Below are 22980 nucleotides of genomic sequence, written 5' to 3' on the forward strand. Positions count from 1 at the left end.
CAAACAAGTATACATTCTTTAGACAAGTTAATGTACATAAAATAAAATGAAGAAAAAGAAGCTCCTGTTTCACGTTTGACTTTCTGATTTCTAGTGTTGATTGCAAATTAAATTTTTAGTGAAAAAATTGCACAGATCTTGAGAAGTTAAAAAAATGCAATGTAAAAAGTAATTTCACTCAATTTAAATCACATTCAAATAAGTCACTATACAAATTCATGCTGAAAAACTCAAAGTTCCCAAGTTCTGTCTTCCCTTTAATTTTCTTTTCAGCAGACATGAACTTAATTTTGTATCACAGCAATGACATTTGTCTTACTCTGGATAATCCACTGTTTACTATTGCCGAACAACAAGGCAACCCACTTGATGCGCTCAAGCTAAATGATTTTTGCCAGCTTTTCTTACACATTACTTAAGCGATGAAGCATTAAATTAAAATGTTGCCAATTTATTTCTTCACAGTGATAAATTATTACAGCTCTAGACTGAATATTAAGTTGTGCCAGTACAGACAATACATAGCTGATGAGATCATTAATAGGCCACCTAAATGACAACCCAAATGAAAATACAATGAATAACAGCCCATTAGACTTTACGGTAACATTTCTACCCACTCTGAAGCATACCTTTAGAAAAGACCACAGTCTTTTAGGTTGTTCTTAATAATAACGTCAGTGACAGCATCGAAGACAAACTGCACGTTCTTGGTGTCAGTGGCACAGGTGAAGTGGGTGTAGATCTCCTTGGTGTCCTTTTTCTTGTTCAGGTCCTCAAACTTGGTCTGGATATAGCTGGCAGCCTCATCAAACTTGTTGGCGCCTGTAAAATATGATTTAAGAGACAAGGAAGCAGTTTATTATCAAGTTGAACTTTCTGCAGAGAATGATCACAGATGCAGTATCATTCCTGATGCTCCGCTGTGTACCTCCGTACTCGGGGAAGCAGATGGTAAGAGGGCTGCGGGTAATCTTCTCCTCAAAAAGATCCTTCTTGTTGAGGAAGAGGATGATGGAGGTTTCGGTGAACCATTTGTTGTTGCAGATGGAGTCAAAAAGCTTCATGCTCTCATGCATTCGGTTCTAAAGAGAATCAAAACTGGTCATGGCTCATGACTTTCACTACAGTGTAACAGTTCATCAGCGCTGCCACCAGGGGACAATGTTCTTCTATATTATAAAAGTGAGGACAAATATTTCAGGTACTTCACAGCATCTCTTGGCCAAATGTCTCCTGAGCACTTTCTTTAAGCAATTCAAGAAATTGGGGTTAAATAGTTCATGTGCTATAACTTGAACAAATAGCTATTACGTCTTTTATTGCATAATTACACTTCACAGTGAAGCTCAATGAGCTAATTTTACAACATGGAGCTGACTATCATTCAGCCATTATAAGGAGGGATGGGAAATGGTACATTCCTTGCAGTGCAATATAATGTAATGTATCACATACTGAAAATGAGCCTGAAAGCAGATTTATGAAGCTAGTAAAGTGATATCATCCATACAGAAAGAGGCTCACATACAAGTACACATACACACAAGCATAAGAGGGTGGACTTTTCCTTACCATCTCCTCGTCCTCTGCCAGCACCAGGTCATAAGCACTCAGTGCAACACAAAAGATAATGGCTGTTACTCCTTCAAAACAATGAATCCACTTCTTTCTCTCTGAGCGCTGGCCTCCCACATCAAACATTCTGCCAGAGAGATCAAACAAAGGAGGTAAATTGTGTGTTTGTGTGTCTATATTTGGGGAAGGAGGTCACAATAAAAAAAAAGGAGTAATGTGAACCTAACAGGGGAAAAAACTGCTATTTCAGGAAAAGTGCTGTGAATGAAGGAAGGGCAAACTTAGAGTGACATTCAATGCCAGGAAATAAATTGGCTTTCATGTAGTTGTTTGGGGACCAAAAATGGTGAGGAGGTGGAGAGACGTCTGTCACATAATTTATCTGATAAAAGACTGCAGGGTCAGTGCAGGATAGAAGAGGCAGACAGGGTCCATATTCAGAGTAAAGCTTCAGTTAATGGAGATGCTGAGACTTGATTAAAACTCGCAGAAGAGAGGTGTGAGAAAAGCCTACGGAAAGATGAAAACAGTTCACCAGGACAACTACTGTATACATATATAATACTGGAACCCAAAATGAAGTTTCGACCAGACACAACGTGATCTAAAGCCAGCCACTGTCAATGGTGACAGCATCGGCTTCATTAAGGTGAATAGAGCAGAAACAGCACAAACGTGGCTTTTTTTGTATTGATCGCTTTCATGCATTATTTAGCTCAAATACTGAGGCTGTAACACAAAGCAAATATCAGAGATTATCAGGAAGCAGGTCACACCAAAGCCAAGTGGATACAGTTGCCTTTTTATTACCGTACCCATAACCTCTTAATATGTATTAAAAAGTGCATTAAAATGTGTTGAGACCCAAAAAGACAAAGAAATCTGCAAAAAACCCCAAAAATATAGCTCATCTTTTTTATCTACCTGCCACTCTCTTTCTCCATTTATACCCTTTGCACATTTATATAACATACTTTACATATTCACTTTACATATCTATGCATGCATTACTATCCCACACATAAGTGCTTGGGCTGGGTTAGAGCACATTTTATGTAAGACCAACAGTACTAGTTCTGTGCCATGTCAGACAAACATGTTTTATTACTAAATAATGCTCTGGTTTTATTAAGGAGGAGCACTGTGGGAAGGATCTAATTTATTAGTCAGCTCTTAGCGCAATCACAGTAATTAAGCTTTTAATTGCTGGTATAATTTGTCTTCTGATGTTTTAACATATTTCAAGCCAGGAGGGTCACTTGCCTCTTAACGCTATAAAGATTGAGATCAAAATCAAGTGTAGATTTTTTGTGGTAAACTAGAACCACGTTAACCCATGAACTCTGGAAAATGTAGAGAAAATCAGGTCCTCTCTTGCCCTTTTCACAGTCAACATGGTTCATTTCCCTCATAAATCCCCATGAACTGCTGATGAGACACCAAACACGTAAAACAGAGCAAGAAATAGTTTCCTTTAGGCACGTTTTCATGGTTGAAAATAATCCTGTGCAGAAGGCACTAACAGTGAACTCTACAGATTGATACTGCTCTATTCTTAGATGTGCAGATATCAGACATGAACTACTGTGGAGCTGGCAGGTTAAAGACAGTTTTCATGTTTGATCAGACTGAGCAGTACAGTTTCCACAGCTTTGCAAGGTGTGGTCGAGAAAGGTTCAGGGCTGCAGCTCACATCTTTCGCCTGTCTTCACACAAGGAAGGTCATACGACTCTAGAACAGGTATCTTGATATGCCGCTGTCTACACTAATTAAATGACAACATGCCCATATCTAATATTCAAGTGACATTTTTGCCTTACTGCTTTTCCCAAATTATGTTCGGCATCCCACTAAAAGTCAAATATGTGTGTCAGATTGGTGACCTATGACCTATGGTACCCTGCCTCTTGCCTATGGGGAGGGGGCTCAACTTTCAAGTGAGGGTCCCAGAACTCTCACAAAACAATGCAAATGGCTAAAGAAGTTTAAACGTGAAAAAAAAAACAACCCAATTGTGACAAAGTGAAATTATAATATATTTTTTTCATCTATATATTTATTTTGTTTAAAAAATATGTCACTTTTAATTGACAGGTTATTGATATTGAACCTTACTTGAAGTGGAGTTCCTTGAAAGTGAAGTGAGTCTCAACAATGCCGGTTGTCTTAACCCGAGTTCGTAGCACATCTTGCTGGGTCGGAATGTAATCTGTTTTAGCTATCCTCTCCAGGTCATTCAGGTAACTTAAGACAGAAAGAGAGAGAGCAAGGTTTCAAAATGACTTTACAATCTGCAACAAATGAGAGACAAAAACAACAACAGGAAGGCGTGTGGCTGCTGAGGCACTACCCAAAACTGCAATTTTTGAGTCACTTGAATAGCTTTAAACTTTTGATTTCTGAAGTGCTTTTAAAGGAAGTGTGTAAATCAGGTCCTACAGTAAAGTTATAGTCAAATGCAATGTGCATCTTTCACTCTAGCCAGTTTAGAGTTGCAGAACTACAACAGAAAAATAAAGTTTCATTATTTCTGGCTTTTTTTTATTGCTCAGCTTTGCTATCAGTTTGTTTCACTTGCCACTCAACAAAAACATCTTGTGGCCCATTTCCTCATAAATCACCACTATAAAACTGCTGACCAGCTACAAACAAAATTGATTATTATTCTCTATAATGCGAGTTATTATATCCACAAACATTTCATATTTGCTATCTTTTCATGTGGCCTAAAAACGGCTTTTCTAGGTGTGTAACATCATGCTGATATTTAATATTCCCTCTCAGTAGATACAATGCTAGAAGTATATCACTGTGTTTCATCAACAGATTAAAACCTGCAGCTACATCTACATACGGGTATTTAATCCAACATACTATGTTCCTGTTTCACTCAGTGCAGAACTCATGGCTGAGTTTGTATATGTGAAATTGGTTTTGCAGCATATTTTCCTCTTGATTGATTCTGTTGTTGTAAGATTTTTGTGCTATAGCGCCTCCGGCCAACGAGTTTCCTGCAGATGGTAACACTGAATATTGGTTGTGACTCTGCCTCGGCCGCACTCATTACTAAAATTGAGCTTGTCAGAGACCAACAGCTACACTGAATACTAGTTATCTGTTGGCTTAATTCTGCCTAAGATCTCTTTAGAAGTTATTTGTCTGCTTGAGAAAACACGTCTGCACATTTACTTTGCTGACCTTAATCATTTATAATTTGCTGCAGTACGCTGCTGCATCTCAGATGTCTTTTTCTCTTTGTCCATTTCAGTTTACCAGCTGTGCATCTCCTGCAATAGAAGTGTGTAATACTGCACAAGCTGTAAGGCTCTGTATTAAATGCATTTTTTTTTGGGGGGGGGGGGACGATGACACATTTTTCATCATCACTCCAATTTGCCATGGTACTTGTGGTGTGATGCTTGATTTATATTAGACCTTTAATTTTTGCTCTTATGTTCCTGGGTGATTTTTCCTTTTCCACATCCCTTCTGTATTTCCTGTCTGTGTCCTCTGCTTGCCTGTGTGAGTCCTTTGTCCTTTTCAACTCCTCATGATGCTTTTGTTGCATTTGTTTCCCTGTTTTGTTCCTTTTGCCTCCCTCATTTTGTTTTTTATCTGTGTCTTATTATCCATCGCTCCTGATGTGGATATAGTCTGCTTGTTTTCCCCCAGTCTTTGTCAGGTCATTACCCTCATCTCTGACTAGTTCCAGTGTTTTCCTCAGTTTCTTGTGCAAGCTCCTCACAGTTGGTTTGCTTTCACTGCTTTATGGATTTTATTGTATTTTTTTTTCTCCTGCTACCTCAGTGCCTTGCAAAGTTCATACTAAAGATCTCTTTATTTTACTGCTTGCCTTCAGTCTCCCACGATGCCATCAACTGGGTTAAAAAATAAAATCTGATACCAACGTAACACAATCTCTACAATGTTAAGCTGGTATAGGCCTTTGGAGTAAAATGACATCATAGCATGCAGAACAAACCCCATCTCTATACCCATTATCACATGATAAGAAATACAGTCATACTCTCCATCATATTATTCTGTTTTTTAAAGACATGTTGCCTTTAAGAGCAGTATTCAATATGAAAAGCATGTGGGGGAAAGGAAACATTATAAAGACTATCCAAGAAAGAAGGTAATTTCTTTTGTTTTTGTTTTTTATGTCAAAATTTACAACTCATATTTCTCACTTCCCCTCAGTCCTTTTTGCATTTTCTCTGCTATCTGACAGACTGCTGGTCAGTAGGGGAGTGTGAAAGCACCATGTTTGACACTGCCTGGCTTACACAAGCATTGCATCATCATCCGAGGCCAACTGGGAGCTTTACTTGCCCAGCCAGCCCACACTTCACAGAGAAACTGAGATATATATCCACCATTTCAATCGGGCTGATCAAACCATTCATGCATACTTAAAATGTTACAGAATAATTAATGAGTTAACAAAACCTATAACTATAACAAATGACTACAATTTTTGTTTTGTCTCACAGCACAGCAGCCATTACAATAGATTTTTTAAATGGCATGACAGAGTTGTTGCGGAAATATCACATAAAGCAACATTTCATACTTTTACATAGCGCTGCCACAAAATTAATCAGCATGTTCCAATAAAAAATGACCACTTGAGGGTGTTATAAGAACTATCAATTCTCAAAGTTTACTTCTAAGCTAATTTTCCTTGAAGTAAACACATTTTTTTTTAAATCTAATTTTTTCACTCCCCCAAGACAAATTATTCGGTGCTCTGCTTATCGGGTTATAGTATTAAAGAATCAAACCCAGAGAGGGAGAAATAATCACTAAATGAAAGTTAGTGAACAATCCTTCCTGTCTCTATGACTCCCAGGAGAAGTCACAAACAGGTTCAAAGCTCCCACATATGACCGAGGCTGAAGGGACTGCACATCCCTTCCAAAAAATAAATTTAAAAAAATCTCAAACTATAACTCTCTCGACCTTTATGCCTTTTGAAATAGCAAATGTAGTGATTTAGTTCTTAAACAAATCTTCATCTGTATATGAAAACAACTGATAAATTTCCCAATTAGTCACATTTCCATTTGTAGAGGATTAATATAGCGTCTGGTGTAAACAGAATGCATACTGACTGACGTACGAGCAGGAGAAGATGCTCATGGTGGAAACCTGAGACTATGCACAGTAAAAATCAGTAAATTTGCATTTAATTAACAGATCACAGCAGAAAAATATCCGCCCACAAATTCACACTCACTATGCCGCCGAGTCATTCAGCTGGTATTCTCGCGATCTTGCAAAGCAGCTCTGTATGCCGCTGTCACTCCACAGTCGCCTGATCACGTTAGCCAAGTCATCAGGGAGAATGCCCTGTTCCTCAGCAGCTGCAGCCAGGGCAAAGAGCTGCTGGGCATCGTCCTGCAGGGGGCAATAAGGACACAGGAGTGGGTTGTTAAGAACACTGCAACTAAAACCAAGGCGACAGCTGCTATCCTTGACACAATCAAACATGATCAAAGATCCAGTTGGTTCTTAAAGACAAAGAGTTACATGCTCTTATGTACAGGACATTAAAGAGTAACCGCTGTTACTTCCCCTTCTATAATGGCTGGGAGGGAAGTCGTTCCTGAAGCAAATTTCATATAACTGATCAAATGACAAAAACCCTAGTTGTATTTCTCTGGTAACTTTTTTTAAAAAATTTCAGCTAAAGCTAAGGAATAAGGTTAAGAAATATCTAACAATGGCATTTAGAAATAGAAAGGATATTTCTTCTGCCAGTACAATCAAGAGGAAAAATTACAATGGCAATTAGCTGGCAAACATGTTCTGATAGTTCTTGAATTCCTGCAAAATGGCACCACTGGAAACCAAAACATATTCTTCAGCTATGGAAATATTTAGAAACAAGCTAACCTGTGTAACATGTTAGAGAAATTTCAACAGGCAGTTACAATCGGATTTTGATTTAAATACTAGGGGTGCAACGATACACAAAATTCACGGTTCGGTTCGATACTTTGGTGTCACGATATTTTTTCGATACAAAAAAAATGTTCATGCCTTTTTAATTTGTCATTTATTAAAATTATAAATATATATTTTAACTCAGAAGTACAGTTTTTAAATTTAACCCTAACCCTTGTGCGTGTTTTTTATTTTGACAGCGAATGCGCACCTGCGGACCACTTATGTGCAGCCCTGGTTGTTTAGCTCGTCATATTGCAGCCACAGAAATTATTTTGTCCATGAAACCATAAAGCTGCACTTTCTTTTTGCCTTATAGTCTGATTTGTCATAACTTCTCCGTTTTGTGGTAAGCTTTTCTTTGGCTGTCACTTCTTCACCCTGACCTGTCTTATTTGGCTCAGCAGAACTAAAATATAAATCCTGCTGCTTTTACACACACACTCACATAAGCTCAGCATTCTCTGCGCGATCAACCTCTCACATGTTTAAGCTGCGGGAGATTTCACTTGTCATGTTTGCGTAGTAAGCTAACAATTAATAAGACGATGTCAGAGGAATTGGTGCACAAATTATCATCACTCACAGATCAGTGCTGTTGCTCTCTATACACAGTTCACACGATTGCAAAGTGAAAGCAAAAAAACAAGCGCAAATTCAAACGCGATTTCAATATGTCACATATTGGCAGTGGCTCACCGATGCCAATGACATAATTACCCAGCTACATTTCTGAAAGAATGCAAAAGCATTGACATATATTTTTCCTTCCTACAATAGCCCGACGGGCAGGGAAGAGATAGATTTTGGTAGCCCGACTGAAAAAATCGCTAGCTCCAGGACGTCGGGCTAGCGATATTGCAAGCCCTGTATCTGATTGAGGAATCACTCATCTTTGGAAAAGAGAGTTTATTACAGAGAAATGTCTCTTTCCAAAATAAAAGCTATACTATCCGCTTCTTCTGGGCTATATTCTCAGCAGCATATTAAACATATCAGGTCCCCATAAGGAGAATCCTGTGCTAACAGCTGTCTAAATGACTCGGCTAAAGGTAGTAGCATGCTTGTTGTTTTTGTCTTTGCACTAGGATGATGTCGGCGTAAATGTGCAGTCATATTCGTTGTGTTCCCACTAGTGCTTTCAGGTTAATCTCGTTGAAATGACCTTAACGCCACAACACGGCAAATCTCTGTTAACGAGCTACCGCTGATCGCCCGTGCATGGGACTAGACGGCCAACAGTTAACGAGCTAACTGCGCTAACACGCCAGCTCCCACCCATGTAATTGAGCATTGCATGGCACATCCAACATACTGTTTTACTTTAGTCCATGACACGCTTACCTTCAGGGTCATACATCACATGAAAACCAAAATAATTCCAAACGCCAGATCTGAATGGGGGGGGTCCATGTTGCAAGGAGACCTTAACTTCTGTCTCGCTAGCTTGCCCTGCGCTCTTCCTTCTGACTATGCTGTCTGTGTTGAGCGCTCAGTGGATCTGCGCTCAACAGTGCAGCCTAGGCGGAGTAGTTGAACACAGATTCACTGAGCGCTCAACACAGACAGCATCGTCAGAAGGAAAGTTGATAAAATAAATTACAAATGTTGTATTGTTCCATACATATGCCTACCGAACCGAAAGCACTGTATCGAACGGTTCAATATCGATACGAATATCGTTGCACCCCTATTAAATACTTATTGATAATCTAATACAACAGTATGGACCAATGTGAGCGATATCTCTATAGAACTGGCACAAAGAGAGGAAATATTTTAAAGTAAAGTGATTATAATATCATTACAACATGTGATAAAGCAATGTGGCAGCCAATTTGGGCTGACCACATGTAAGATATATGAGATAGGTCTGTATGACTCAAAGTAACAGCATGCAGGGCTGCTTCAACAGACTGTGGTTTGATTTCCTGCTGTTTGCCACCTTGCTTGTTTCTCTCAGTTCACCATCTTCCTGTTGGCACAATGTTAATTATTTCTCTCTGACCTTTATTCTCAAGGATAGAAATTCTAAGAGTAATAAATAAACCTTGGTTTTCTCTGCACATTTGTATGTGTAACTAACTTAATGCAACTGCAGTCAGGATTTTCTAGAGTTCTGAATATGTATGGCATCATCAAAATACACAAATGGTTCATAATGAAACATTTCGTAATTGTGAATGGAAACAAATTGGACTGAGTAGAAATCTATTACTATCTCTACCTGCCATTGTCATCCAGTCAGTATACAATCATGGTCACTTTATTAGGTACACGTATTCAACTGCTCCTTAACAAAAATGTCAAATCAGCCACATGCCAAAAACCCAGATCTAGACATGCCAACATAATCAAGACAACTCTCTGGGATTCAAACCGACAATCAGAATGAGGACGAAAGATGATTTAAGTAAGATGCTGCAAGGGCTGGTCTCAGTATTTCAGAAAATGCGCATCTACTGGGATTTTCCCACACAACCATCTCTAGTGTTTACAGATAATGTTCTGAAAAAGAGAAAATATCCAGTGAGCAGCAGTTCAAATGCCTTGTTGAAGTCAGAGGTCAGAGGAGAATAACCAGACTGCTTCAAGCTGAGAAGAAGACAGCAGTATTTCAACAAATCTCTTGCTACAACCACGTTACGCAGAAGACCATCTCTGAATGCACAACACATTGAACCTGTAAGTATATGGGGTAGAGCAGCAGAAGACCACACCAGGTACTACCTCCTGTCAGCTAAGAACAGGAAGCTGAGGCTAAAATTCACAACGGTTCACAAAAGTTGGACAACAGAAAACACCACAAAAGCCTGGATTCATCCTGCAGGGCGGTGTAATTGCGTGAAGGTTATTTTTATTTTTTTTTAAATTGTTTGGGCTATTTAGTAGTGACTGAGCATCATTTCTGAATACTGTTCCTGACCCTGTCCACAAATTTATGAACATAGTGTGCCCATCTTCTGATGGATGCTTCCAACACACCTAGTTTCTTGAAACTGACAATGAGTTCACTGTGTTCAAATGACCTCCACAGTCACCAGATATTAGTTCAATAGAGCACCTCTGGGATGTTGTGGAATGGGAGATTTACATCATGGATCTGCAGCCTAAAATCTGCAGGAATTCTAGGATGCTATTGCATCAATAATAACCAAAATCTCAGAGTTATGTTTTCACCACCTTGTTAAATCTATGCAGTGAAGAATTAAGGCGAATTTGAAGGCAGAAGGGAGTCCAGTACTAACAAAGCAGCCGGTGAATGTACGTCTGTGCCTATTAGATGGTGATGTTTACGTTGGTTAAATGGCCAGCTTACTGAATTTGTGTATGTCCTTTATTATTGGTCCAGTCAATGTCTTGACTGGACCAATAGCATTACTGTTCTTTTGAAATGTGTTTATTTAGTGGTGCGTCACTATGAGTGATGCGCTCACATGCTGCCAATGAAATTGATGTTTACGATGGCTCTCTGGGAATGTGACACATTTACTAAAACTCTTTCTGCTCTTTTTAACACAGCTACAAGTTGCAGACTGCAGAATATTAGACTCACACACACTCGCCTTATCCTTCTCCTCTTTGTCATTCACTTACAAATTTGCAGGCTCCGACTGCACTTGCAGCTGCAATGAATCACCATGAAACTGCAAACACTGACTTGAGTTTCATGTTTACTTCTATACAGCAGCATAATGTGTCTGTTAATGATCCTTATCACATGCAGATCAGCTGCTACAATCAGCTCAACTGAAATCCAATATGGGGCATAATTAAAGAATAGTATGAAAGCCATAAGCGTGTGTCAATTTCTACAGGGCTGCTGCGCAAGTATGGGCAGGCTAGCACACTAATTGCTATGTGTGGGAGTGCGAGAGTAGCATCACGTACACCCAGCCATTTGACAGATCTATGGGTGAGAAAAAAAACATCACCACAGCAGAGTCCTTAATCCTTCTATTACAGCTTCACTTACAGGATACACACACGGCCACTGTCAGACCTCACCGGCAGCTTGTTTGAAAGTTGATAAGTGTCCACAGGGTGCAGGAGACTGCAACTCAGCATCTCTTGTCTTCTGTCTGCAGGTTTAAGTATAAAAGTTTCACGGATGCCCTGTTGTGTTTAACTTAGTGTGTGTTTGTATGAGCTGCACCTAATTATTTAGTGTGTTCATTAAGTACTTCTGATATGCTCGAATTGTGCAGTCATAATAATGAAGTTCGTTAATCACCTAATTAAAGATCTGAATTAACTGAATCCAAATGCACATCTCGCCCTCACAATCACATCACATCTCTGTCCAAAATCCCATAGATATTAAATTTGCTGTTGGATGAACTACACAGACAACTTCCACATCCGCACATCAGAGAAATCATTAAATATCTTTTACGTGTCAGCCTTTGAAATTCTTGTATGGTGACACAGTACTTAGCTTAAATGTGGCATTCTTTGCAAATCCTTACTTTTAAACAGAGGTACGTTTTTTTTCCCCCCGAAAGCAACTGTTAATTTTTTCTACTCAGATGACAACTGTTGCTGGCAGATTTTATCAGCTGTAGCTATGGCTAATTAAATTATTTTTAGATCCATGACTTGCACGTCGAAAATCGTCTCTGGCTGCCTCTCAAATATTTCACTCTGCCTCGTTCTAAAATGAGAATGATGATGAACTGTGAAGTAGTGGATTGGATGACTTAACAAAGACCTAGAGCTTGTAAAGCTCAATAAAGCTGATTATAGAGACAGATTTACTTGATAATTCTGTGGATTTTAGCACTAAAAACAACTGTTTTCACTTCATCACTTTTTTTTTAACACTTATACATAATAAACAGCTTTAACGATGTAAGCGTTTGCCTCACTGTTTGAAATTTTGAACACATTTAATATGAACGTGTTATGTCCAGATCATTTAGAACATACCAAGAAATGGAGATCCTCAGAGAAACAATTTTTCCTGGGTCAATATTTTTTTTAACAACAAGTCAACACAAAGGCGGTTCAAGGAGAACTGATAAGCAGGTGCTTACCTAAAACCAAATATGGCTTAAACTAGGTGTTACTGCAGCACACCCAAGCGAAATCAAATGAAAACCAAGTTAGCGACCTGAAAGGCAAGAGCCTTCCAGAAGAAGAGACAGCCAGCGAGGAAACTGGTTTCTATAGAGTTCCCAATCATTCCCAAGCCATTTCCTGATTAGGATCTGAAATAGAGCACGTAAAAGGCAGGCCTGCCAAAGAACATAAACACAAGACCTAGAGCTGTCACAAGCATGCGCTACTGTAACTCTTTATATATGACAGAAAATAAATAAATGCATAATCAATCATCTTTAATATGTGGAGTAATTTAAAGACTGACAAGCCTGTTTTCATTAGCTAGCCAGTTATAAAACCAATAGTTTGGGAGTGATTAGGTTTAGCAAACACTAACATGCAAAGCAAACATAAATGATGGGTAACAATTGTTACAAAACACCTCCAGACAAATGGGTTAGCAACAAGATCTTCCTTTTACAGTTGGGTATTCTTCAAAATAAGAAATTAGTTTGTGTTGCTGCTGAGGCTGCAGAAACCAGCCTCTGCAGTGCTGTTCAAACGTGCCCTGCTAGCAGCACTGAACTAATCCAATCTGCACCAGAGCTCTCAGTGGCTGCTGTTGCTCCTGCAGCAGGTATACTTTCAGACTCCTCTCTGTCTAGTACAACTTTAAGGAGACAGCAGATCAAAGATGGACCAGATGGAGTCAGTAAGACAAGTGCTATTTCCCTGCAGGTTGCAAAGACATATCAGGAAAGGATTATACTGTGCTCCAGTTCTGTGTAACACCTACTACATAAATCTTACTGCTGATAAAAAAAAAGGCTGCTGTGAACAGATGCATGTTGGAAATCACATGATACCATGTTTGTTTAAAACACTGGCACAGCCCGACAGTGGTATTGACTGAAAAAGAACTGCCAAGAAGAGGAAACATGTAAGAAAGAGTCATAGTAGCCTTTAAATAATCCTATTTTACCGTGTTATACATGTCTTAGTAATGACACATACGTGTATATGTATGTATGTAAGCAACTGGGTTATTTAGCCTCTTTATATTGAGAAAAAGGACCAAGTAAATAGGGCACAGTGACTGGAAACAATGGAAAACTTGTGATTTCAATTCTGGGAAAGCACAATGTAACTCTTAAGTACTGTGCCAGATACACAGTTGCAAGATGCTGTTGATAAAGCAGGCTTTGTTTTGTTTAGCCCCAAGCGACATCCTGGTAAGTCAATGGTTAGTAAGGCCAAATTAAATTCAGCATTCTCACATAACAATGGTTTTTAGCCTTTGGTCTGGATCTTGCTCCTGAGTCTTTATTGCTCTTACACATCCCATGCTTACCAACAGATAAAGCATTTTGTAAAGATCAAGTAAAAAAGCATTTAGAGTGATTATTTTGTACACAAACGCCATGCTTTAGAAAATACATTGTGTTTGGGAGTGTTTGTGCATCTTACCACTCTGGTGGGATTGCTGTAGTCTATCTTCAGACTGGCCATGGCTTTAACAATGGCCATTATAGATTGGATGGTATTACTATAAACCACTGCTCTGTACTGCTTACACTCATCTTCTGAGTAGCCATCTTCATGGATGATCCTGAGAATATCAAGAGACATTCAAGTTTTATTTAAGTGCACATTAAAACATTGCCCACAGTATTCTCAAATGTGTGATGCAATTATGCTTGCTGAAATCATTTCTACTGTTTACCCTGTCAATTAAAAAACTCTTCTGGTGCACTTCAAGTGTAAATAATGACACATTTTTGCTTTTTGCACAGAATGTGAAATTCATTTAACAGCAGACACACATCAGGATGGAATTAGTTCATGGCCGATAAGAACAGGATGACAGATTAGCAACACTTGGTTCGATGTACATGAGGGGGAATCAATTATTGTTTTAATGAAGTCTTCAAAAACTACTTCTTATGCTTCACTATGTGCACTACAAGCTCATTTGGAGTGTTCTCCAGCATCCTTGCTATAAAAATAAAGAAAAAAACAGCTTAAAGTATATAAAATGAAGCAACTTGTGAATTCTTACTGTCAGCAGGTATCCCAAAAAGTCATGCTGGAGCTCAGTGGTACAGATGACATGGATGGATGTGGGTGGCAACACAGAGTAAGGAATAGCACAGAATCTGACCTATTTATAACCTATTTATTACCTACTGCCTTTATTACCTATTTGTCACCTGTTTGACCTTATTTCTTTTAATAAATCAATGTAAAGTTGTCTGAAATTCTCTTAAAGAAACATACATGTTGATTATTACTGAATTATTTTTAAGAAGACATATTCCCAAATGCAGTTACATAGTTAAGCTGCCAGGCTCAGATTTAAGTCAAACTGCTAAACTAAACAGCTTCTTTCACACAGAAAATCAGACTAGCTCAAATTCTGTTACTGGCTAGTTAAAGATTAACATCATTAATGTCTTTGTACTGTATAGTTTAAATCATTTTCTTTACAATCATTGTTACACATTAATGATTACATTAAGAGTTTTGGCTGTGTTTAAACTCAAAATATTTTTGAAGCTAAAAGCTGATTTTGTTTTGTCTGTGTTGCTATCTAGTCTATAAAAAATCATACTGAATACTCAGTGTAACATTTATCATGTCAGCATGCTGTGTAGGATGATGTGTAGCAAACGGGGTTAACACACAGTGGGACTGCCTCAACACTGCAGCATTCAGCTGATGCAGTATCCTAACTTTACCTCTTGCAGTATTATTACCCTGACTGCGACGGAACTAAGTGTTTGTGCATGCACAAGTGTGCAGCCCATCATGAGGTGCAATCACCCAGATTTCATCAGGCTGCAGAACAAAGTGCAGAGAGAGCGAAGTGAGACAGCCCCACAGTAATTCTAAAGTGGGTCTGCCCCCTGCTTTTAACAGCCTACCGATGTTAATGTTAATGAACAGTAATAATTTAGAAAACAGCTGCCTTCTTTTTGAGCTGTTCTAAGAACGTTGAATTAGCTAACTTTTCTTACTGTAAGACATGTTTACACCGCACAATGTCATCATACATGACATTATTTAATGTCATGTATGACATTAAATAAAAGGTCAGAGTCATGATTGCTTCTGTCTTCATGCTGATAAATCGATACCTCTGTACAAGTTTATAAATTAGCTTCAAAAGCAACAGACTGTTCTTGGTCCAAACTCATAAAAAATGGATTCAATGCCTGGTTAGCCCAGAGGAATGTGAATAATTAAGGCATTTAGTGTCCTCTGTGTTTATCCATTAGTGTGTGAGTATCTGTGTCATTGTGTATCCTGATTGGTGCACAAGCTTTACAAAAAGAAAGAAAGAAAAGAAAGAAATGAAAAGCCTTTGTTTTATAGACAGCATAAAAGATGGACCTAGCTACCCTGACATCATCCCCTGGTTTATGAAGTCTCGTTTTGAAGCCTCAAAATGAGTGTTTTTACCATCGTCATTTTGATTTCAAAATAGCTATATGACATGGAGGGGTCTAGCTTTAAAATTACTTGCGCACTGGACCTCCATTCTGAAACACAGGACTCCCAAGATTTACAAAAGGCTTTTTTATTCAGTATGACCCAAGACTGAGAGACTGAGCCCAGAAACCTATCAGGAAAGTGTTTGCAGAGGTCAAGATGGAGGGACATTTTCCCATAGACTCCTATTGGTCTCAGAAGCCAAGTCTATGTGTTAAGTACTTTCCAATAACCCTATACGTTCTCACATGTACAAAAAAATTCTAAACACCTGTGACCACAACATCACCTGGGAACCAACTTGAAATAACTCCACTGTATTGTATCTAAAACTGAAACGATTTAACTGTAAACTGCTCAAGTTCTCTGACCGAAACACATAAAATAAGAACAGTGAACTGTGACCGGAAGTTAACAGGGTTTCCCCTTACGGCAGTCAGTCAATACTTATTGAGGCATACCATTACAACAACCTATGCAGCACACCCCACTGTAAGTTGGAAATATTATATCAACATGATGGATAAAGTTGTGCCTATTAACCTTAGAACATGGCATCCTCATGCACTGACATTTTAATAAAGCCAATAACTTACCTCTCTAAATGTCTTGGATTTTATGAGCGTCTTAGAATTAAACAGACTGTCAGAAATCGATTATATGTATTCTTCTGCACACTTTTGTAACTGAAGAATTAAGCAGTGATAGCAATATCAGTTTACACATTCAAACTGCCAGATTTTCTTGCAGTCTCTAGCTAAAACAAATGTGTTGCTTTTAGCTTGTATTATATTTTAAATTTATTATATTTATTTAGGATTATCTCTTGTTCTTCTTTAAATATGCAGCTCTAGACCTGTCCATTTTTGGAAATGGGTCATCTGGTGTCAGCACTGCCCCCTCTTATGTAAACACACTCATTGCTAAAGTCAGAAAATCTGGGTTGACTTCCTGGGGTGTTAACCGGCATCGTGTGACCACTTATAATATGACTGTGGTTATTAGGCTCAGTGACACAATATAATTAAAGTTTATTGTGATTATAAAAAAATTTCTTAATTTGTGAGGTTTTTAAAAGACATTTACAAATACTGGCAGTGGCCAATGGTACCCCTCAGCCTCCTAGTAGAGGCACCTATCGTATGAATTTAAAAATCCCACGTCACCTTATTCTCAAACTATCGTATTCACAAGCTTTTCAGATCAATTGACCTCGGACTTCTATGCTTGAGGTCGAGGTCTATGAGATTCGAACTCTTCTGAGACCTTGAGTAGATACACCTATGGTATCAATTTAAATGTCACTCCGTTCTCGAGTCATCACGTTCACAAACTTGTCCCCCACCTGTTGGCATGGTGATGGCAATATACCACATTATACATATGTACATCCTTTCACAGCTGAGGGGTAAAAATCTAAATGGACTATCTTAAAGGGCAACATTTACTTCCACACACAGACATAAGAACTACTTTGGTTGCTTTTGTTAAACAAGGAAACAACTATTTGACCAACAGATCATAGAAAAAATGAGTAACGGGCATATAGCATTAGAGCTAATATTAGTTTGTAGCTTTTAATGGTTTTGTGATTACCAACCAAATTCCAGTGACGTGAAAAAGCTTTTGTGTTACACAGAATTTAAAAAAGGTGGAATAAACATTCCTTTTGCAACTTACTTCATCTGCTTTACAATGGTGCTCTTTCCAGACTCCCCAGCACCTGTTGGAACATTAACATGAAAGAGTTACAAAGGATCTCTGCGCACATAACAAGAATAAACTTAAACTTTAGTTGTGGCTGTTCCTGCTTTGAAAATAAGAGCAACACACAGTGATGACCTACTGCTAACATCACATTCATCCTCTGGGTTGCCTGGTTTATTTATGTTTCCGTTTGTGAGAACACGATGTACAGATATGCATGAATGCTTCCCATATTCATTTCAGTGTTTATTTTTCACTCCAGAAGAAGTGGCTTTTGACTATTAAATAGTTCACAACAATAAGCCACTTATTATGATGAGAAAAAGATCATTTAAAGGTGGCTTTGCGGCACACAACATTTTATCAGGGATGTCATATTTAGCTAGTTGGCTAATTAGACAAACTACACAGCAGAAGTTTGTGTTGGCTCTTAGTCATCCAGTTCATGGTAGTCTTAGGAGCTTGAAAAAGAAGGCAACTGGACTTCCTTAAGTTTATGAAAACATTTCACCGCTCATCCAAGAAGCTTCTTGAGTTATAGAAACAAAGTGGACACTCCCAAGTATCCTTTGGAGGTGGTCGTTGACCCACTATTGATAATGTGCATCATCACATAAGCCAAGATGCGAAAAAAGTCAATGGTCATTACCATCAGCAGGGGTAAAGGGTGAAACCACTGTGAGACTTTGCCCCATCATGTGACCTACCCCAATCTAACCTGAGGCAAGGTGTGTGTGTCCGGGATCTAAGGACCTAAAGACTGCATTGTAGGTGGCTGACAAATGGTGTGGTAAGCCACCACCTCTGTTCAATGATGTTTGTTCACAGCAACCATCTGTCTTCACTGTCCAAAGAGTGACCTTTGTCCTTCAGGTGAATGAGTGTACAGGTGAGTGTTGTCCTGTTGAGGTGTAACTCTATGTTCTGTCATGCATTTGTGGAATGATTGTTCAGTTTCTCCTATGTACAGGTCTGACCTCTCCTCACTGAAGTGCACATAGTGTATATGTTGTTTAGCTTGTGTTTAGAAAGTTTTTTCCTAGGGATGACCAAGTCAATAGTAGATCAATGTCCACTTCAAAGGGAACAACCTCCACTAGAGGTTAAATATCTGGGACTCCATACCTTTTGTTTTTAGAAATAAAGAAGCCCAGTTCTAAAGAAGCCCAGTTCTTTGATGCACGAGATTTATAAAATGTGTCACATTTATATTAGAGTTTCTATTTGCCCACACAGATGTGGAAGGGCCTACGTGACACCAACATGCTTGAGTAGAGAAAACTGTGTGCACAAATGAAACATTAGAATTTCATGGTCTTTTATGCCAAATTATATTAGAAACCCTTTGGTTTGGACTGGAAACTCTCATGTTACTTTATTATTATTATGAGTGACGATATGGAGCAATGTTCACTCCGTTCGCTTGTTTGTAGTTTGATCCTATTCCAGTATTTTAGTTAATGTCAACTGACAGCAATTTCAAAATTCCTCAGGAAAAGTTAATAAAAGCAAGAGGAAAACAACAAGCTAGTCAAGCATAAAAGTAAACAATAGATTTTGAAATAGTGAAGAGAATTCAATGCATTGCAGAGCACAGTACAGGGCACACATTGGATTTAGTGCTGAAACCACCATCTTGGTTACGCTGCTGTAAAAGCAAGAAACGCTACACCATCGGGACAGTAAAATTCCTATTCCTCTGGATCAAAAGTAAAGAACTAAAGATCCATTAAGAATTTAAAACTTAATTCTGAGTCAGCCAAGCAAAAACTGTATGTTCCTTACACAAGCAAAATCATCACGCACACAGTTCACAAGTCAGCGCTTTACTCCCTTTTGTTTCATAGCCTGTAAACCTACTTCCATAAGTTCTGAATACAGTGAGTAACACAATGAATGAATACAATGTTTCCGGACAATTGTTATCATGTTGAAATGAGGAGACACGAGCTCTTGCCACTTCTGCGCCACCATAAACTGTCCCTTCACGCCACCTGACCCAGCCCTGCCAACAGACATTAGCTTAGCCTTGGGCTGACGGACCAACTGGGACAAGCAGTGTTGCCCGTTCACGCTGTCAACACACATCGTTTTCGCACACATCAAGTACTTTTCTGAGAAAAAGAAGGGAACGCAAAGGGAGAAGTGTAAAAAGCCAAGTCTTAGGTTACATTTGCTGTGCTGCAAGCTGTCAGAGAGCTGGATGGATCTCTAGGTGATTTGTGTATTTATAAAATATATATATATATATTTTATGCAACAACCCAGCAGACAAAAGAATGTGTGTTTTTTTAAAAACATGAAAAATGATCTTCTCAGTTTTCTCTTTTGAATTACTAATGCCCGCTTCTTGTTGTAGAAACCTCTAATCAAGACAAAACTGTGTAAGGAGCTGCTTCTTTTTTTCAACACCATATCTCTTAAGAACACATTGTTTTATTGCAAGGGCCTTGTCAAATCTCCTCTTTTGAACTGCCATCTACTTATATCTGGAACATTAAAGCTTCCTTTCAGATGCACAAGCATGAACAAATAACATAAATACAGCCTCTGATTTACAAGTGCTTATATAAAAAAATGTCCTGGTTAAAAATATAAGGTAGGTGGTAGAAAGTGTGATATCCACCTCTCTGTGGACACACATGTGTATGAAGGGCACCTTTCTGATTCCAGAATAAAACTCATCCATTAATATTTCAGACCTAAAGGGAGGTGGACGCTTGTGAGCAGCAGAGAAAAAGAAAAGAGCCTCCCAATTCTTCAGGCACACGGTATTACAGGAAAACCGGGGACTGCTCTTATTCTGCTTCAGGGGAAAACTTTTGAACTGATGTTGTATTTACAGGAAAATATCACTATTCCTGCAACCTAAGGGAATAGACAGTGCAAGACAAACACAAATATTTTTAATCCATCTTCAGTGTGGAATTGATTGTGAACCATTAGAAAGAAAAGCAGTCTGAATGATTTGTGTTTCCTTGTTTTATAATGAAAAATATAAAAATGCACTGTAGCCAGCAGAAGATTTTTCAGGCAGATACCAAATACAGATTTCAAGTACAGATTTCAAAAGCACACATTAAAGGTGTGATATTTGAATCTTGGTAAAGGTTCAAAAGTGTTCTAATTAAATATTTCCTGAGTAGAGTATTTTATTATTAAATATGTTCATTTATCTCTCTTGCAGGGATAGCACCTTGCTAAGATCATGGAGTGTTGTATTTCCTCCGCAGATATAAGGTAGTAGCATAAATCTTATTAAGGAGTGAAAAAAAAGTGTTACACAATGCTTATTTCAAAAGCTCAAATTATTATTTTTAATTAGCATGTGTTGCGTCTACACAAAACAGCAAAAGTAGACTAACCATTTAAGGTGGGAACAGACACTTTTTTATTGATAACTGTTTTTTAAGTAAATGTACACGACCAGTGAAAACTTTGGACACACCTTTTCATTTAATGGTTTTTCTTTATATATACCACTCTCTACATTGCAGATACATACTGAAGACATCAAATATATGAAGCAAGATATGTGGAATTATAGAAAAAATGTGTAACTCTAAATATGTTAATATTTTAGATTCCTCAAAGTAGCCACTCTTTGCTTTGCTGACAGCACTGCAAACAAGCAAGGGTTCATTTGTGGAATTTCTTGTCTTCTTAATGGGGTTGGGACCATCAGATGTGTTGTGCAGAAGTCAGGTTGGTACACAGCTGACTGCCCTATTTGACAACTGTTAGAATTCATATTCTCTGGGAACTCCTTCAAGACTGTTGAAAAACCATTTCAGGTGACAAACCTCCCCATATGGAAAAGATATATATAAATCTTATAAAGTTTGTATCTGTCTGGTGTGAAACTTGTATGAAATGCATATAAGAGTGAAAACAGATATAAGATCCCTTGAAAACTTATATAATGAAACTTGTATGTTTTGGATACTTACTAAAACAATATATGAAAGTAATGAGAAAGTGGCCACTTTCATGAGTAATCACATATAAGTTTTTACTATTTCTTTTCCATATGGGTCATGAAGCTTATCGAGGGAATGCCAAGAGTGTGCAAGCAGTGATCAAAGGGTGGATAGTTTGAAGAATCTAAAATGTAAAACATGTTTTGAGATATTTCAGACTCTGAGATACTTCAGACTAACTCCATATGTGTTCATTCATAGTTTTAATCCCTTCAGTGAGTCTACAATGTAAATAGTCATGAAAATACAGAAAAAAAAACATTGAAATGAGAAGGTGTGTCCAAACTTACAGTGGGGCAAAAAAGTATTTAGTCAGCCACCGATTGTGCAAGTTCCCCCACCTAAAATGATGACAGAGGTCAGTAATTTGCACCAGAGGTACACTTCAACTGTGAGAGACAGAATGTGAAAAAAAAATCCATGAATTCACATGGTAGGATTTGTAAAGAATTTATTCGTAAATCAGGGTGGAAAATAAGTATTTGGTCACCTCAAACAAGGAAAATCTCTGGCTCTCACAGACCTGTAACGTCTTCTGTAAGAAGCTTTTCTGTCCCCCACTCGTTACCTGTATGAATGGCACCTGTTTGAACTCATCATCTGTATAAAAGACACCTGTCCACAGCCTCAAACAGTCAGACTCCAAACTCCGCCATGGCCAAGACCAAAGAGCTTTCGAAGGACACCAGGAAAAGTATTGTAGACCTGCACCAGACTGGGAAGAGTGAATCTACAATAGGCAAGCAGCTGGGTGTGAAAAAATCAACTGTGGGAGCAATCATCAGAAAATGGAAGACATACAAGACCACTGATAATCTCCCTCGATCTGGGGCTCCACGCAAGATCTCATTCCGTGGGGTCAAAATGATCATGAGAACGGTGAGCAAAGATCCCAGAACCACTCGGGGGGACCTGGTGAATGACCTGCAGAGAGCAGGGACCAAAGTAACAAAGGTCACCATCAGTAACACACTACAACGGCAGGGAATCAAATCCCGCAGTGCCAGACGTGTTCCGCTGCTGAAGCCAGTGCATGTCCAGGCCCGTCTGAAGTTTGCCAGAGAGCACATGGATGATACAGCAGAGGATTGGGAGAATGTCATGTGGTCAGATGAAACCAAAGTAGAACTTTTTGGTATAAACTCAACTCGTCGTGTTTGGAGGAAGAAGAATACTGAGTTGCATCCCAAGAACACCATACCTACTGTGAAGCATGGGGGTGGAAAC

The 22980-nt window shown here is 38.6% G+C and overlaps 1 protein-coding gene across 1 annotated transcript in view; it reads right to left on the bottom strand.

Annotated features, from left to right (window-relative positions):
* The window catches only part of LOC101470797 (guanine nucleotide-binding protein G(i) subunit alpha-2), a 52333-nt gene that overhangs the window by 1218 nt on the left and 28135 nt on the right, over positions 1 to 22980 (bottom strand). The window contains exons 3-9 of the mRNA XM_012918557.3: positions 17747 to 17789; positions 14042 to 14183; positions 6822 to 6982; positions 3695 to 3823; positions 1576 to 1705; positions 932 to 1085; positions 633 to 825 (exon numbers count right to left, since the gene is read on the bottom strand). Of these exons, the coding sequence (XP_012774011.1) occupies positions 635 to 825; positions 932 to 1085; positions 1576 to 1705; positions 3695 to 3823; positions 6822 to 6982; positions 14042 to 14183; positions 17747 to 17789 (950 nt within the window). The 3' untranslated portion in view covers positions 633 to 634. The remainder of the gene's footprint in view (positions 1 to 632; positions 826 to 931; positions 1086 to 1575; positions 1706 to 3694; positions 3824 to 6821; positions 6983 to 14041; positions 14184 to 17746; positions 17790 to 22980) is intronic.

The sequence above is a fragment of the Maylandia zebra genome, linkage group LG5 (assembly GCF_041146795.1).
Source record: "Maylandia zebra isolate NMK-2024a linkage group LG5, Mzebra_GT3a, whole genome shotgun sequence".
NCBI classification, from domain to species: Eukaryota; Metazoa; Chordata; class Actinopteri; order Cichliformes; family Cichlidae; genus Maylandia; species Maylandia zebra.